The sequence below is a fragment of the Siniperca chuatsi genome, linkage group LG6 (genome assembly GCF_020085105.1).
Source record: "Siniperca chuatsi isolate FFG_IHB_CAS linkage group LG6, ASM2008510v1, whole genome shotgun sequence".
Lineage (NCBI taxonomy): Eukaryota > Metazoa > Chordata > Actinopteri > Centrarchiformes > Sinipercidae > Siniperca > Siniperca chuatsi.
In genome coordinates, this window is record NC_058047.1 from 10,814,566 (window position 1) to 10,834,224 (window position 19,659).

Below are 19,659 nucleotides of genomic sequence, written 5' to 3' on the forward strand. Positions count from 1 at the left end.
TGATTGTTAGTAACTTTTTATTGTTTTACCACAAAGTACAGATAAAAACATCCACAGCATATTCTCTCATCTTAATGGCCCAAACTGAGGAGGATTTGAAAAGGCAGTGATACAAGACCAAATAAAGTACGTGTTTCTGCGTGCTAGTAGAAGATCTAAAGTCGGCAACCTCTACCAAGCTTGATGGCATTTCTTTTTTGTGTAGATACTGTAGTGTGCATTGCTTTGTAACAGAGTGACATTCATTCACAAGCAGGACTAGAAATGAATGGAGACAGTCCAACATGGCTCTTTTGGGGTTTTCAGGTTTTTACTATCTTTTTTTTCCTTGTTTTTTTTTTTGTTGCAAGCCTGAGTCGATACAACACAATCCACACATATGACTCCAAGGTACTGTATTTACAGATCTGGTTTATATAGAGAGGAAGACATATTAGAAAGGAGAACAGTTTCAAAGTTTGGATTTTACCGGAAAAGAAACAGTCACAACCAGTAAGAAGTAAATTAACGCAGGAGCAAAATAAATTGTCTCCCAGGTTTGTCGTGATCGTCACTCCCTTCCTGATAAGAACGTCACTACTTTGGTGGGACACTTTGACTCGGGCCTCATTTCCTCAAACTGTAATAGTCAGTGGCTCATCTGCTACACTTGACAGTTAACTAATGCAGCAGTTACTCTCAAAATAAATTAGATTCGCTTTAATTATATAGTCAAAGACACTGACTTTATTAAGTCCATGATTTTGACCACCATAATGATTTTATAGTGCTTTGCCCTCTCAATCCTCATCCTCTTTATCTCTGTTTTTACTGGAAACAACAGCAAGCCTCGATTAACAATGACATAAAATTATTTTTCAGTGACCAGAGTTCACTTTGGTCCACCAAGCAGCACTTGTTTTATTACAATTTTTACAACTTTTAAAACTGGTCACACTGTTTATTCTGGCATCCTACAGCAAAAACAGTGAGCTGCTTCTCCAGCAATCTTTGGTGAAGTGAAAAGAAGGAATACCCGGCAAACCAGTTTTAACTGTGTAAACTGTGTCAAAACAAGTGTACAAACACTGTTTGGGCTTGCATTATCCCAACCAAAGTGAGTGATACTATGTGGACTTAAAAAGCATACTTATTTAGCATACTTATCAGAAATGTGGTGTGGTTACACAGTGTTGGAACCAAGAAAACCTCAGATCAGAATATTTAATTCCTGCATTGACTCGAAATTGGTGTTAGAAACTCAGCAGCTACCCGGCCTGTGAACATTTCAGCCTCCAGCTGTTTGATGCTTGTTTGACTTTAAAACAGTGCTGTCACCACTTCACCTGAAGACTGAGCATTGGAGATAACATTACACACAAACAGAGTCTGTAATACTGATTGTGAAGAAGTCTTAATATTGGCTGTTTGTCACTAAGCAAGGAAACATTAAATCGCATAGTGTTGGCATGTAGCTTGACCTAACAAACTCTCCCAGGTTCAGAGATAAAAAGAGATCAGCATATAAATTACATACTGCAATCCAGTCTTTCCAGTACCATTAAAATAATGCATTTAAACTCATGAGTGGCTGAATATGTGAACTGCAAACACATCACAGGTCTGAGCCTGGATACAGTCTCTTTCAGTGCAAACTAGATCAAAAACTTCCAAGCAGCTGTTGTCTTTGTGATCAAAAGTCTTCAAGGCTCAACGCCAGCAAGATAAGTTCCTGTACTTGTCAATCAAGCTTTGATTACTCAGTAAGAGACTGCCAGTAGTTTCAGGGATGTTAAAGCCAAACCTGTGTGTCCTAGTGGCCAAGATTTGTGCCATGTAACAGTAATGTACCTGGTTCAACTGGGCATCTACTGTATGTCACATGCCATTCTCTTCTCTCCTGATGTTTCCTTTCACTCCCTATCAGATAAAGGCAAAATACCATAAAAATGATCTAACAAGACAACACTGTTTGCATCCTCCAAACCCATTCCATCACGTTTTAGAGAATGATTAATTGTTTCAATGATTATTGTTACAGAAAAAACTGATAAAGTAGCTGTGACTATCCGAACAGCTACCAGGGAGATGAAAACCAAATGCTTTGCATTGGTCCAGCTCAGGAAAAAAAACAGACACCTGCTAGATTTTCTCTGCCCGATGTAAGATACTGTAATATCAATATGTAGCATTGTTAGCAAGCACAACTGCACAACTGTGTTGCACAAAATGCTTTTCAGATATCCTTACATTTTTACATTGTCTGTTAGTGACAGCAGGAACAATAACATCTTGACAAGAAGCATCAAAACATTCGCCAGCCTAATTACAACATCATTGCTAAACCTAGATGACTTTGCGCTTTCAGAAGACTCAAATCGATTGTTTATTTTGAAAAACTCCTGATGTTCAGGAGTGCTTCACTGCAGTCACTGTCTGGCTTAAAATAACACTTATGATGCAGCATGTTTCTCCAGCAAGCGTCTTCCTCTGATATTAGAGCCATTTAAAAATGTTTCACTTCATTAGCAGCAGTGCTGGAAATCACACTGGTGGGTTTGGAGGATGATAAACATATTGATAATTTTCCAACTTGTTATTCAGACTCACTTATTCCACTGCATTTTCTTAGAAGGAATTTCTGACGTTGCAACATCTCTGGAAAGCAGCAGAAGACCAAACCGACGGGGAAATGAAACGACTCACGGAGGAGCTGCCACACATCATCCAAACAAACCCAACAACATAGACCTCTTATATTTGATATTATCCTCATATAACTTCATTCCTTTTAAAATGAATTTCCAGAAATGCATACCTGTAGATAGTATATATATTGCACAACATTTATATGTACATTTGAAATAAATATAATTAAATAAAATGTGTCTCTTCATTTTTTACTATTTTTTCTCTAGCGCTATCTTGTTCTAATTTTCCCCACACAGTTTTTAATGTATGAAAAGAATAAATGGGTCACCAGAATACAAAAAAAGAAATGTAAAAACATAAAAAAAGGCCAAATGAAAAAGGATCAGATGAATAATGAAACACTTGCTAATTCCTGCAATATCCATGTTTAGATACCAGGTGAGACAACATGAAATTAAACACAGATCCATGTGTGTTTGATTCTGTGTGTATCCAGAATCATATAAGAAATGTAACACATCAGTATGGAGCAGATTCCAGCTGGATCACCCATCGCACATCAACTCCACTGTGGCCTTCTTTGTCACCGCATCTGAGGCTAACATCTTTTCAAGACATTTGACTGACATTAAACAAAGTACTTTAAACATCGGAAGGATTTAAATGGCACTCTGAGGGCGGACGCCGTCAAATCCTTCTTGTAAAACCACACTGAGAAACAGGGAGACAACAGAAGATGGGTCGGGAACCTTCAAAAACATGGGCTGCAAAGAGTCTGAAACACTCTGACACGTTTGATTGAACTTGCGTGGGCATCAGACCAACACCCACACTGATCAAAAAAAACCTGACACCTTTTAGCTCCTTTATGAGGAGAAACCAGAAGCAAACACACCCCAAGCACCAGTCCACGAGCATCTCAGAGCATTTAAGACACTTTGCAACCTGGTTCTTGTGTCCCTCAGCCAATGATCCTTAATAGGTTACAGAAAGAAGCAGGAAAGTGAGTGAGAAGTGTGATGGAGTATGGACCCAAGGCCCTCAGGGTCCAGCTGAAGGAGGACAAAGAGGAAGAGGGAGGAAAGGGGTTTGGGGGAGTAGTCAGCTTTAACATGCACAGTCCTGGTGAGGAGGAGCGGGCTGCTCTGTCAGCTGGGGCCCCTGTTTGGCCCCTGTGACGGCGGGATCTCCGGCGTCCAGGCTCTCAGACATCTTTTCACAGATGATGTCGACCAGCCGCTCAAAGGTCTGCTTCACATTGATGTTGTCCTTGGCGCTGGCCTCGAAGAACTCAAAACCTGGGGAGGAAATAGGGTGTGGAAGAGGTTTAATGAGGACGTGGTCATGTGTGCAACTGCATAGTTTAGTGGTGAAGATGTGGTACCGAATACACCTGGTGAAATGCAATTTAAACCATGGTAGCAGCTGTGAAATATCTTGATAACTATTAGATGGATTGCCAGACAGATATTCATGGTTTCAAAAAGGTTCATCTCAGTCAATGACTTTGGTGATCCAACACAACATCTAGCAACACTAAACTTTGGCCTGTTCATTGACTCACTTCAGGTCAGTGTACCTAACAATGAGTCATAGATATGAAGTGTGTGTCCGGTGTGTGTGTGTGTGTGTGTGTGTGTGTGTGTGTGTGTGTGTGTGTGTGTGTGTGTGTGTGTGTGTGTGTGTGTGTGTACACCATGCGCTCACCGAGGTGTTCAGACAGCTGCCGGCCTCTATCTCCGCTCACCACTCGCTCGTCATCCATGTCGCACTTGTTTCCTACCAGCAGCACCTGGGCGTTGTCCCACGAGTACGTCTTAATCTGAGTCGACCTGGGAACCAACACACCCAGCAGTCAGAGAGGAAACTCAAAGACTGTGATCACACTGCAGCTGAATCTGATCCTGATGTCTGAATCATTCCTCTCACTTGTTTTCTAATCAGTATGTACAGCGAGCTTTTTTCTGTACACACTGATTAGAAAAACAAGTTTTGGATCACAGTAATTGAATCAAGTTACAAAATCTGATTTTGGACTTTTATTTTTCACATATAAAAATCAGAATTCGACAGCAAGCACATTTTACCTCACTGTCACTGTTTTTGCACAGTGTTGAGAGCTGGGAGTGTCAGACTGAATATGAAATGTGTTATAACAAGAGTGACAATCTGATTCTCAGGTATAGTCTCAAAAAATCCAAAACACAAGTATTTATTCACAGTATTCACAATGAATCCCATTTGTCACTCCCTCATCCTCTCCTCCTGCGTGTTCATTGGCCAGGAGTCCTGCTCAGCCATAACCGCAGATCTCATTTGCAGTGGTGGAAAGTAACTAAGTACATTTACTAAAGTACTGTACTTAAGTACAATTTTGAGTATTTCCATTTTCTGCTACTTTATACTCCACTACAATTCAGAGGCAAATATTGTACTTTTTACTCAACTACATTTATTTGATAACTTTAGTTACTTTGCAGATTCCGATTAATAATACAAAATATAATCAACAAATAAATGTATTTTAGGTTAACATAAGATAAAACTTATCCCCAGGGGGATAAATCACAAGCTACAGTATATAAAGTAATTTTAATTAGCTCCGCCTTTACCAGCTGCAACATTAAAGTGATGTGTACATTAATGCATCAATAATGATAATACAATAATATAATATACATTATTTTGAAGTAGGCCATACTGCATGATCAGTACTTTTACATATTGTGGTATTTTAAGTAAAGTTTGATGCTAATACTTTTTTGTTCTAATACTCTTATTAAGAGTTTTTTTCCATGACCCATATACTCCATTAGTGTCTTTACAGTTTCACTTTCAATAGTGAACAAGATTTGTGGTTTTGTCCTCTTAGAGTGTAAGTGGACTGTAGATGGAAAGCAAGAGCTGGGTCCATTATGATGAAAAAAAAAAGGATGGAAAAAACCCTAGACTTTGACATACTGTAGTAGTGTAGGTAAAAATAGCATCAGGATAAATAAATCAGGATAAACTTCAAAAACCTTCTTTAAAAGGACAATCAGAGTAACTTTACAGCAGAGAAAAGACTCTGAGCCAAAGTCCCGGCAGGAGACAAAAAGGATAAAAGATAATAATCCCTGCAGCATCCGGTTCTTCTACAGACACGGAGGAAGCGAATGCTGTGGACCTTTAAAATAATACATACAGAAACCTGAACCGCATCGTCTGCTCTGTTCATCAATCTACAGTATCTGTTTCCAGACTGGTGCTGATTATCCAGATACCACTTGATCCATCATCCACAACACTCCCTCTCACAGGCAAAACTCTGCTGCGTGAGTTTACACTCTAGTCATGTGACACACCCTCAAGCCAATCACGTACCAGTCCTGGACGGCGTTGAAGGACTCCTCGTTGGTGATGTCATACATGAGGATGAAGCCCATGGCTCCTCGGTAGTAGGCCGTGGTGATGGTGCGGTAACGCTCCTGACCTGCTGTGTCCTGAATAAAAAAAAAAAAACAGCAGCAGTTAGCGGGACATTTTTACTAACTCTTTACTCACAGAGACTTCTGACAGATTAGGTTGAGGATAAACTTTTAGCTCTTCAGGCAGTCTAATGGGTCCTTTTTCCTTGTTTCTCACATGTCAGACATTTCGCACAAGCCCTTAGTGTTTTCCCACACTGAACTGCAAACACTCTGCAACACTAACTAAATATTATAACTTATTCAATCAATCAAAACCTCTGTTTTTGTCTCTAAATTTAAAGACAAACCAACCAAAAGTCAAGATAGGCACCAAGGAAAAACAAAAAAATTACAAAAATCATATTCTTCCCACAGCGTATACACTTAGCAACCACAGGTGATTCTGATTCAGGTTATGATAACTAAAAGATGTATAACTAGTAAACAGCAGGTGGTTTTAGCCCAGCAAACTGATTAGAGATGCTTAAACCCCACTGGCAAATAACCAAGAGCCAGATTGTGTTTCACTCAGCTATTTATGTTTAATATTTTAATGAAAGGTTTCCATGTGCGTTTGTTAGCACTTTTAATAGCCACAGCACTTTCTTTAAGACAGTAAAGTTGAAAACAGCTAGCAGCTAAATGTTATTTCAGTGTAATTGGTAAGTTTATCTATGCTATGAAAAAAAACACACTGCTGTTGGAGAGCTGCTGACCACTGCAGAGGAAGAACTATGAGAAAATACATTTTGCTCTACACTCAAAAGCTTTGGTGCATCAGCAAATTTATTTAAGCCAACAATTTAAAATCTAAAGTATCTTGAATAAAATTATGAATTCCTCTAAGCTGTGAGTGTGGAATGAGCATTTTTCCTTTGAAAAAGCTTTATGAATTTTACCAGTAACTTTGACAAGTAGCAAAGTAGCATCTGCAGGGTGCAAAAACTCAAGAATCATTTTTAATACTACCTGGTATTGTATTTAAAGACACAATCCTTGATTGGTTTAGAGTATACTGCTCCTTAGTAGCTAGAGTCGTGTACACCAATCTTCTATCCTGCATTAAAGATTTACTATCCTGATGAAACTTTAAGTGCACAAACAAACAAAAACCAACATTTAAAAAGGCATGATGTCAAAGTGGTTTTATCAGAGCAGATAGTTTGCAGATTGCAGTAATAACCTGTTTTTAGATCTGTGTGTGCACACACTGTGCAAAAGATTCAGGACATTATTTTGGAAATTATTCAAATGTTAAGACCTGCATATGTCCCCCAAAAATACTTTGGGGTTTCTGCTGGGATTTCAGAATACTTGAGCCTAAATATGGGACATAGACAAACACACGCTGTGTAAGGGGTCTGCAAGGGTCAGACTTTCAGACACATTGTTCCCATGTGCTCCAGTAAAGCCAGCGTATTAAAAGGCCTCTCATGGTTTTTTTTAATCTGCCAGCAGGTGACACTTCAACTCGCTGCGAGCTTTGCCAAAAAGTGATCCTGCCTCTTCGTCCCCCGCTCTCTCCTTGGCCGCAAACCGAGGTCAGGTTGAATTTCAGTATTAAACCCTAATGAATGCTCAGGGAATTAAAGAGTCGAGCAGCTTCTGGTCCAACAGCATCACTCGCTGTCAGTGTGGAGATCAGAAGAGCAAATGACTGAGACTGACATCAACTGCAGAGTCTGGTGGCAGTAAGCACTTACTACAATCACTGCCTCTACTGTAAGTAAGTGGCTTTTTGGCGTACCATGACATTCATGAGTATTTACATACTGTTATCAAATGTTTATATACTGCTTATGAATGCTAAATAGTGGGACTTAAAGTGTTGCTGTCTTTACTATTATTATTATTGACACATCACACCACATATACAGCAAATACATACCCAGTGTCTACCTGTTATTAAACGTTCTAGGGAATTACATTTACTTTGAAGCATCTAAGCAACACACACACATAACATGAACTGCAATGTGCAGTCTCTGACAAAGAGAGTCCATAGATGTGTACACGCAAAAACAACATACTGTACACAGACACACTTCTCAGCTTTTCTTTTTCACTCAATCACACATGATCATTCTCAGGTCACAAGAATATTGTATGCCATCTATTTTCAGAGAGCTGTAGCTCCATGTTGTTGGTTATAATGTTCTGTAACTGCAGTTTATGTCCTGCTCATCCACTCAGCGTGCTGCAGGCCGCTCAGGATGAGAGCATCAGCTCCATACCTAAAATGTCAGTGTAGGTAGCACTGAGTGGTGCATAATGAACACATTGGAGTACTCATCTCTGCGTTCACCGTGAGCCCTGAAAACATTTAAAGCTGTGAAAACTTTAGATGAAATAAAAATGTTCATTTTCCAGCCTCCACTCTAACTAAGGTGAGAGCCTGGACATAAATTTGGCATGGATACTTGAATATGAAATAATCAAAGGATCTGAAGGGGAAACAAACTATTTAAAAAATGTGGGCTGTAGGAGCCACTTAAGCTTATATTTGTACGATTTTTGCAGCCAAAGACTCATACCCCCAAGGTGTTCCACCGAGCAGCACAGGAGATCATTCCTGCAGGTGGCCATCAAACCATTTAAACTCATCCCCACTCTGTTGCAGTGTGGACATCAGCGGACTGGGAGGCTGCTGAGGTCCTACTGGACCCTAACTGGACTTACAATTACATTCTCTGTAACTTCTGGCAAAGTGCAATACATCCTCTTAATGGATTAGGGTTGTTTACAACAGGTGATGGTGCTGTAAGGCACTTTTAGCGCAAATGACTAAAGATGTTTAGGAACTGCATGTTTCTAGAGGGTAACATGTGATAGTCTGTTAGTGTCTAATGTGTCATTATGTATAAATAGGAATAGAACATGAAGTTGGTAATGGACCTGGCTGAGATGTAACTTTGGATAATTTCCCTGCCTCCTGGACCTGGAGTACATTGTCTTTTCACAAGAATTTTGGACTTAATTCAATGAAACGAGTCAAAACTAAGATACATTGCAGACCAAGTGATGTAGGAACTTGGAACATGGTAAAGCGGTCACTACGTGGAGGGAGGAGAGAATTCAAAAGAAAGCAAAACAGAAATCAGAGGTTTTGGCTGAAAAAAAACTAGTATGTACTGAGGTCATTAAAAGATATGACAAAATTTGTGGTTATGGTACTGTATATTATACTACTGTTGTAAATATAATTACAGTGCAAAAGACAGAGCTGAAGAACTTAATCACCATATTTGTTCTGTGTTATCAACGGACGTCACAAGATTAAATCAGGGAATGATTCTGTCATATTTGACTGGTGCTCAAACACTTAGTCATTTCGTCAACAAGTTTGATAATCAATTAATCACGTAAGTCATTTATCAAGCAAAACTGCCAAACATTTGCTCTATCCAGCTTCTTTAATGTGAGAATGTGCTGATTTTCTCTGTTTTCTATAATAATAATTTGCATATCTTTGGGTTTTAGACTGCTGGTTGGACAAAACAAGACAAGAGAGAGCATTGGGCTTTTTTTTTTTACTACTTTCTCACATTTTATGGACTAAATGATTAATCACTCAAAGAATAATCAACAGATGAATCAATGATAAAAAATAATTGTTAGTTGTAGCCCAACATTTGACTATAGTCATGAACACTGACAGTATGAATGTAGCCATAAAGTCTCCACCCCAGTTCAATGAAAAAATAAAGGGTGTCCAATCTTCTGTATTAGCTACAGTGTGCAAACATAGTACACACTGAGTTAATACAAAAGCCCACAAGCGCCACTTTTTAAAGTGAGATAATATGTATGACACACAATACAAGTATAAATCTATATAAATGGGATTAAGTGCACACTGTGAAATAATTAATACATATTTTATGTTGACCTTTTCAGCTCATGACTCAAAACCATTTTCACTCTACTGGAGTCTAAGTTGAGAGAATTGCTGAGATATGGGGGATGGGGATTTTGTGTGCGTGTGTGCATGTGTATGTGTGTGGGTGGGGGCATATCTACTCGGGGAGATGTGTAGTAATGCGGGAGGGAGAGCAGCACCCACTCATCCGTTTCTTGTGCTCTGATTGGCCAATCGTGTCTTCCTTACTAGAGGCAAGACCTGGCAAAGGCTGACAACAGAGACAGCCCTACACACACACATACACACTGCTCTGCTCACCATCATAGCTCTGTCTGCTGCAGAACGAGTAGTAAAGGTGGAAATGATGTTATGATCTACAGCGTGATCCTGCCGCTCGGGGAGCCTGTTCTCACAGCATGCTTGTCTTTACTCTGCTCTACTCTGATCGTGTTTACCGTTGAGCCCTCAGGAGCCAACACATGTCTGATGCAACAAAACGTCAGAAAACACACCACCCAGTTTGTTCCTGAAGGCACATCAATGTTACTAGCTGTGTTTTGGTTTCTTGCTGTTACTTGTATTGTATTGTATTGTATTTTACTCATCCAAGGGTCAGCTGGATGATCAGGCTCCAGAGAAGATGGCACTGCATGCAAATTTGTGTGTGTTTACTGCGATCTAAGGACTGTTCGCATAATAAAGCTGCACCACAGGGCAGTGTTTCACAGAGCAGCTGATATCTCGGCTGAACATGTTATGAAATATCTTATGAAATGTCATTTGCTGTATTTTTAGATATCATTAAAAAACATGACTAACATTCAGGTTTTGTTTCAGACGTTCAAGTGAGTATCATGAGGATCTAGCATAATCTTTCTCACAAGTGTCTAACCTTCTAATCCTGCTTTTTGAAACTGCCTTCAGCTATAGAGCTGCTGCAGTTACGCTCGAAACAAACTAATTTGTAAAATATTTTGTCCAACTGCGCTTGAAGGCGGGGTGAAAAGCTTACTGTCACTGAGAGGGACAAGATGCAAAAATTGTTTAAACACTATATGGGAATAATGGTGCACACTTTAGGACAATCCTTCCTGGAAGGTATGCGTAGTGTTGCACTTGGTTGTTCACAAGTGACAGAAATGGTTGTGTAAAGGATGAAAAAAAGAGGGCTTGAGAGAGAGGCTCAAACCTTGCTTACTTTCACACCTCCACACACCTGGCCATTTGCTGTGTGAATGTCGCATTGTCGGTTTCGGACAGTTAAATAGAAAGGTGTTGGTGGTGTCAAATGAACTCACACATTTATTCACTTGTTCAACTTCAAATTCACTGGATACATACATGTACAATTTGCTTCCTTCCAGGAAACTCAACACATCTTTAGATGTCTTACCCAGATCTGTAATTTGATCCTCTTGTCATTTCTGTAGATGGTCTTCACCTTGAAGTCGATGCCCACCGTACTGACAAAGGCGGGCGTGAAGGAGTCGTCGGCGTAGCGGAACAAGAAGGAGGTTTTGCCCACACTGCTGTTGCCAATGATGAGGATCTTGAACATATAGTCAAAGTTTTGGTCCGAAGACTCCTTCTGCCCGTAGGTTGCTGTTGCTGAGGCCATCTGTGGACAGAGACGAAAACAAAACTTTAATCAAATGGCCGCTGTGACCTCTACATGTGGCGGTCATAGCTGTTGCAAGTTTATCAATTGCACAGGGCCTCTCGTCCCTTATGGGCCTCGAAATGCAGTCTTTTTTTTAACCCAACATACTTCAAAGCGTCTTTTCTGTCTGTCCAATGATGATGAAGGTCACGTGAAAAGAAAAATGAGTGTGATTATTCCTTCCTGGGTTAAGGTCCCAGGTCCCAGATGAGTGTTCCCCAAATCCACAGCCCAAATAACGGATTATTTTAACATCATAGCTGATCAAGCTGTCACTGCTCTCCGCACCTGATTTACACAAATGTGGGAGTTGAAAGAAATTAACTATTTGTGTACATCAGTGTCTCGGGGCAGACTGTGTGGGCTCGTTATTCTATCCACTGAAAAGGATGTTGCATCCAAGATGAATTACACAGATGTTACTGCTGAGTTTGCAGCCAAGAAAACAAGAAAAGTGACTATCATGTAATTCATTCCATTTATCTTGTAGTGTCCATCTCATTTATTGAAATTACACAACATGCAAGGATTTCCCATAGTGCTGCCATATTAAAATGTGCCAACATGACTCTCTGAGTTGTTATTTTCTTTGGCTTTACCTGAAATTGATGAAATGTGACTCCTAATGTGTGCATAATTTTGCGGGTTGAATGTAGTGCAGTTAAGGTTGTGCATAATGCTATTGGATGTGTTTAATCCTGTTTAAGGTGAGCATACCACTGTTTTAGCTGTGCGTAATGCTGTTGTAGTGCCATACAGTGCACACCTTGTCAACACACACACACACACACACTGGCATCCTTATACATGATTATTGTAATGTTTTATCTCCATGTAAAGCACTTATATTAAACACAAATGAAATGCATTTAACTTTAATTATAACTGGCTATGTGTGTTGTACTGTGTACTGTTGTACTGTTCGTGTGTATGCATGTAGCATGCTGATCAGGGCCTCCCATGCCAAGTTCGCAGAGGATCTCGCACACCTCCAGCAACAGCTCTGGTGGCGGTTCTTTAAAAATAGATGACAGTGACCTTTCCTGAAAGTACAAATTTGAATTTTCTGTTTGATCCACACTCCTAAAACTCTCTTTCAAGCGAGGTTATAAAAGTTTCAGGGTAAGAGATTTGATGGCACCGTAAGATTCCACGCTGAAATATGTGCTATACATCTGAGGTACTGTAGGGCAATTTGAAGGAAAAATCCTCTGTACAGTATGGACAGACACAACCATCTTATTAGCATAATTCATGAGCACCAGAGCAATTGAGATCATCCAATCCAATCCCTAAAAAGGATATAAATATACTGTAGATATATAGATATAGCCTAGATATTGATTTAACTCAATCACAAGAGACACAAGGAAAGATATCAGCCACTGGTAGTCAGTCATGTACAAGTTATCTGTAACTAGAAAGGCAAGGATACTAAGACAAGTTAGCTGATCTGATAAAACTTAAGGGGAAACTATATCTATGATGTGGGTTATAAGAAAATGCATAAAAAGTAGAGCTGCAATGATTCAATTCATTAGTCTTGATTAGTCAGTTAGTTTGATAATTGATCAGTTATATTAATCATTTGTCAAGCAAAAATGCTGAAGACTTGATAGTTTCAGCTTTTTAAATGTGCTTTAAAATTTGCTTCTTTTCTGTGTCATAAATGATAGTAAACTGAATGTATTTGGTCGAATAAAACAAGCTATTTGAATACATCTCCTTGGGCTAGGGGAAATTATAATGGACGTTTTGTCACAACATTTTATAAACAAAATGATTAATCAATTAACTGAGAAAATAATCTGATTTTGAGATGATAGAGGACTCTTGCTGATTAGATACAGATGCAGTATGGATTGCTTGATGATGGGGAATGGTCCCACAAACTGGGGTGCCAGCTTGCAGGACTTGAACCTGAGAGGAAGGTCAGGGGATGAAATGAGGTACTGCTGGAACCTGGCAGACATATGGAGCCGAGTGCCACAAGCCTTCATCCAGGTACATCTGCACCTCCTGATGTAGACGTGGACAGAACGCTAGGGTTTCCTGGTTGCAAAGTCAGCCTGCCCTCTCAGAATTAAAGACCATTTCCTTTAAAGTCATAGGCAAAAAAACACACTTTAATAAATTAAACCCAAGAAACCCTTAGAAAACAAATAGCAGCAGCATGTAGAAAATGTCATAGATTTATTGAGTGTTTAGACAAAAGATGAGATTCTGTCAGCATCTGTTAAGACTCAGCAAAACAGATGATAGTGATTAACTAGTCAGGCTTTAACATTTGCACATTTGCTTCTTGGTAATTAATCAAAGCAGCGTATTGCAATTACAGGGGAAAACAGAAAACCCATCAGAGTTTTCTCAATTTGGCAAAATGTTCAAGGCAAATGGCTCAATCAGTCACAATCAGCTGCAGTTCCAGTTGAAGTTTGTTTGGAGTTTGATAGTCACCAGCTGGACATTTTAACATCAATAGCTCTGTGTCGATACCATCAATTACCATCATTAAGAGGGTTATTTTAGCCAGCTATGTTCTGCCAATGAATATTACCCCAAAACATGATTTTAGCTGTTTCTTTGCAAGCTAGGTGATCAATGACAATCAAAATGGTGTTGCTACCATCGGACTGAAGCAGACGAGTAAGTCAAGTCCAGAGAGATGTGAAACCCGAAGCACTGAGACACAGGTAGAGCTGCTAGTGTTCGTGTGGACCACATACCACTGTACAGCTCTGGCTAGTGTTGTTGACAGCTCCTTCAGGGCAGGAGTCTCATGCTTACAGCTGAAGTTACAGCCAAGGAAAGATGTAGCCCGACACCAACAATGGCACCACTAAGAAGTAAGTATATGACAGTGGTAACTTTAGATTTAGAGGCCTACACACTCACGATCTACTATGGCAAGTAGTTACGTCAGCTGGAAATCTAGTGTAGCCAAGACGTGTATCTGCTATTCAATACAGTTTCCTACAACAGCTGTATGAATTTCCAGGGGTCTACTTTCTGTGTTTACTATTGATTGGACTAAAAGACAAGTGTTTGAGATTTCTTTCATTAAAGTTTTTTGGAAAAGCTGTTAGCATCGTGCTGCTTGGCCACATTGACTTTGTTCTTGCTAAAGTTCCTAACTCTCTACAATAATTGTGGTGAGTAAAATGTTTCCATGAACAATTGAAAATAGAGTGTGTGTTGGCTTCTCTGCACACCTTTGCGACTTACCCATTAAACGTTTCTGAGTAAAAGTATAAGGGTCGGGTTATGCTCGAACCGAACAAGTTGGTACAATGTCTTGTCTGGCCAAATCGGAAATCAAAAGTGGAAGGCAGGGTGAAAAGCCTGTCATGGAGAGGGAGGGACGCGATACTGTTTAAATAACGGTCTTTCCTGGAAGACATTCATAGACTTGAACTCGGTTGTTCAAATAAAAAATTAGAGAATTAGTTGTGTGAAGAGTAAAAAAAGGGAGCTTGAGAGAGAAGTTTAAAGACAGCTGGCCAATCACGGCGTGAAATGGGTGTGAATGTCGGATCGTCTGATTCAGAAAGTTATAGTTATCCCGACTAATTTGACGTTGGAAAGATGTGGGGGGAGGAGGTTTCCGAGGCTATTCGACCATCTGACAAGCAGTTCTAAAGAAGTAATTCCGGCTTTAGCAGAAAAACCATCAGCTACATGACCGAAACTTGTAACATTTGCTGGTATGTAACCACGCTAGCTACCACGGGGCTACAAGATTTCAGGGCTACAAGGGCTAAAAGGATCCAGGAAACCTTGTCGACTCTGGAGAACACAATGACTTGAGCCCACAGGCCTCAGAGTCCCTGCACCTTGCTCTATATTTAGACTGATATCTCGACTCGGCTGCAGTGGAACACGAGAACTCTCAGGGAATACAGCACAAACAAAACAACTGCACCCTCCTCTGAGCTCTGGCCTATTGGTTTACATGAAGGGACACAGAAAGGCTTGCTAAATAATGAAGAAGCACCGACCCTTCCTCAACACATGGTCTTTTATGCAAAGAGGCTGAGCAGGCAGTTAGAGATGTGAGTTAAAGCTATCACCAAACCTGCTACAGCCAACATAACTGTAAGTGGGGTGCAAACAGGAAGCTGAAGTGAAAATGAATAAGGAAACCAGAAATCACAAAATTGTTTTGATCATTTCTGATCGAATTTGCGGTAATATTTGCGGATATTTTTCTGGTTCCTAATTAGAGAACTTCTGAAAACGCAGCAGCATGGTTGCTGGTTTCTATTTGGTTGATGACAAGCTCTGCTCCACCTGTGACGTCAATAATTCCTCACAAATCTGTAGCCGGGTGCTCCCGAGAACTTTAAAATGATTTACAATAAATATTGAGAGTTTTAACCCAGAATACAAAAGATGTAATGTGGAAAATAAGAGACCTCATCTGAAAGAATGATAAAAAAAACTTAACTCATTTTTTGAGTGTTAGATTAGATTTATTGAGATTTTTTTTGTGTGTTTGTGCTTGAATTTAATCAATACATTTAGTAATTTATCAGTGAAATATACTGGAGGAGTGTGAATGCAAGCAGAGAAACTTTTTTATTCTGAAATCACATGCATATTTGTACCTCAGTGTCATTTGAATAAACCCAACCCTCTGGTGTGATGCATGCCATATAAAATTAAGTCCAAAATTGCTTGAAATGATGTCCAGTATGTCTCAGCATAACATACTGTGCAATCAGAAAGTATTAGGACAGTGATGTTTGTATGTTTTCATTGTTTTGACTCTATTTCAGCACACTGCATTTGTATTTTCATTGACAGCAAAGAGTTTTAAACCAAATATTTAACGCGAAGTTTTCATTTATATTTGTTATTTTGTCGAACTACTCTCTATCTCTATTTAAAACAAGCCACAGTTCCTACACTGTTCATCTGTGGTAGATGTAAACAACTTCAAATTAGCCATGAGCTCATGGTGCTGAACTTGTTTGGCATCTAATTGTGTTTTTCAGATGAGAGATGTGAGTCTCAGTGCTCTGCAGTGAAGTGAACTGCAGTGTGACTCACTGCGTAATCCACACCAATTACAGGAAATGAGTACAAACACATGGGTTGAAGGAGACATACAGTTATTGTTGACAAGCAAAGACCCAAACTGAACTAACAGTCATAATAATCAAACATCAGGCTGAATTCTGTAAAATGTTAAGGAGAGGCGGATTAGTGCTGCCTTTCATATCACCTTTAACAAACACAGGAAACATCCTGCGGGATAGGAGATACTGTCATCCCACAATTCATTGATCAAACAGTATTCAAAAGGACAACACACCTACAAACTAATGTCACATAATTATTTAGTGTAAGTTAATTTGAATTCTCTAAGCAGGAAAAGGGAAGCAGACATATTTTGAGACATACAGTCTAATGCTCATATTCAGCTATTTATTTGTATGTTTACCTGGTCTGAACAGAAAGGAAAAATCGAGAAGGGGAACTGGAGTCAAATTTGTGAGATTTCAGTCAAAGCTCTGTCTGAAAATACCTACATGTCAGTCATGTGTGCCATTATTTATAATCGTCACAACATCATCACGATGTGTACACATGTTTTTACTGTGATTTTAATATGAACTCTTGGAAGACTAGCCTTGAGCTAAAAGAGATCCAGGTAAACAAATAAAAAATGTGACTTTTGTTTACATGCCATCGTTAGCTTGTTAAAGAGGGGTACAATTTGTAGCCCTAAAATCTGTAAATATTAGACCCAGAATGTGGAAATAAATTGTCATTCACTTAAGAGATTAGCTTTATATTTAACAAAGATTAAATTAAATGATTACATTTAATTGGAAAAACTCCAGTTTAGTTGACAGAAATACAGATGGGTGACATATCCAAAGGAAGAAAACAAGCTGCCAGAACAACTTGGCACAAATTCAAGTCTGAACTCTCCTGGAGGGATGAACGCCATTCTTCCAAAAGATATTCCATCATTTTGATGATGGTGGAGGAGACTGCTGTCTAACACGGCCCTCCAAAGTCTCCCACAGGTGTTCAATTGGGTTGAGAGGGCGCTGGCTGAATTAGCAGTCCAAAACTCAAACTTAGCCTAGCTATAACTATATACTATAAGTATTTACTAATTACGCATCACTAAATTAAAACAGGTTGCACCACACAAAATAGTTCTTATGTATAGATTAATTGTTACTAAATATTTACCACCAGTAACTGCCAGGTGTAACTGCTGTGTAGCTAACTGAATGAAACTAATGCTAGCATGCTAATATACGATGCGTTTAGATTGACGAGTAAAAGAGGTAATGGGATATTATTAGCTAAGTTTTCATTCAAATATAGTGCAAATTTTCACAGAATTTTCGGAAAATCAGCAAAACAAAATACAAATTAATCGCGTTTCCATCCACTACCGTTATGCAAATATTAGGAGTGCAGCACAGTGAGATAAACGGTTTGTGGCGCTAATTCTCCAGTCAGGTGCCATTGAACCATTATATAAGATTATATATATATATATATAATTATATATAATGAGATTACGTAATTAAAAGAGCACCAGTCAAACCTCAAATGAACAAAAACTATGTGGAAGATGTGATGGAAATATGGCTTTTATGTTTGTTTCATGTGTTCATTTGAGGAAGGTTACAGTCTTCACTCCACACAGATCTGATGTTTTAGTCTGCCGCCATTTTTCGTCTTTTAAGTGGAGCAGAAGCTTCAGTGACGTTAAACTCACATGCTTCATGTATGTCATGATTTATTCACTAAGTCTGTTTCCATTTCACTTTGTCGCATTTAGTTTTTTATAAATACATAAACTTTTCTTCCTTAGCCAAGCGTAAAAACGTTTTTGCTAAATTTTGACTTTTTTCCCTGGCATTTCCACTCAGATTATATTACGCGCATATTGAAAATGCGCCTTAAATCATGTTTATAGAAACACACCTATTGACACATCTGGTCTGACACTTGATCAAAATGCTATATAATAATGATGTCAAGACGGAAGATTTTAAATACAGAGAAACATTTCACAAAGACAACACAACATACCATGAATAACACAATTTAAAAGACTAAAAGACCTAAAATGTCTTTAATTTGTCATCCCTCTGTATGTCATCATTGAACTATTCTGTCACTGTGAACCAAAACAACACAAATCCAAAATGTGACAAAGGCCGTCTTCTCTGACTTTGACTAAAGCAAAGATCACACTTGATCACAGTCAGGGTTTGGTGTTCGATTTCCTCTTTGGCCAGCCTTATTAAAAATGTATCTACTCGTGTTACTGTTGCACCAAATTGTCTACTCAGCTCAGAAGATATTTCGGCTTGTGCTTTTTAATCGATTAGTTTCTCTGAGCTGAGTCAGCTGTGTTACAGTGATAGCACATTAGGCAATAAGACCAAGTTTTAATAGACATTCAAGCCAAGTTCCTGCGGTCAGTTTAGATTGTTCTCTTCTTCTAAACTTTTAGATTCTCTTTGTGTCTTCATAATGTATGTCAGTGTGAGTACAGATCTTTTATTACCTAACCCTTTCCCTGCATTCCTGTGCCTTCCTCTCCTACTAGCTGTGGTCCAAAAGCTCTCCACCTCTACCCTTTAAACCATTATTTCTCTTTTCTTTTCTCACATTTCTCAACAAAACATATTTCTCTCTGAAAATTATTCACTACTTCAGTAATATCTGCTGCATCTGTCAAGGTGATTGATCTGACCCTCTGCCTCTTTCCTAATGTTTTCTTAAAATGTTAAAAATATCTAAAATGTGGATTTATTGAGCTTGTTCTGAGCCAAAGTGCTGGTTCGATGCCTAAAAACGTAACGTAAGCATGTGACAGTTATTAATAGCAGCGATTAGAGGAGGTTAAAAAGTCAGCAGCCACTGTTGGAAGTCTGGATCTTGTCAAACACTATCACAGACTTTTGTTGGCTTTCAGAGGAGGCTGTTGAGTGTCTGCTGTATGTGACGGTGTGGTGAGATTACTGCAGCCTTTCCGCTGCGTCCCCGAGATTAGCCGTTGAGAAGAGAGTTGGCTT

At 39.1% G+C, this 19,659-nt stretch overlaps 1 protein-coding gene across 2 annotated transcripts in view; it reads right to left on the reverse strand.

The window, feature by feature from the left end:
* rab3ab (RAB3A, member RAS oncogene family, b) overlaps window positions 1-19,659 on the reverse strand; it is a 27,777-nt gene continuing 8,118 nt past the window's right edge. For both annotated transcript variants that reach the window (XM_044200479.1, XM_044200478.1), the window contains 4 exons: window positions 11,336-11,560; window positions 5,995-6,113; window positions 4,339-4,463; window positions 1-3,929 (listed from right to left, as the gene is read on the reverse strand). In XM_044200479.1, the coding sequence (XP_044056414.1) occupies window positions 3,739-3,929; window positions 4,339-4,463; window positions 5,995-6,113; window positions 11,336-11,560 (660 nt within the window). In that variant the 3' untranslated portion in view covers window positions 1-3,738. The remainder of the gene's footprint in view (window positions 3,930-4,338; window positions 4,464-5,994; window positions 6,114-11,335; window positions 11,561-19,659) is intronic.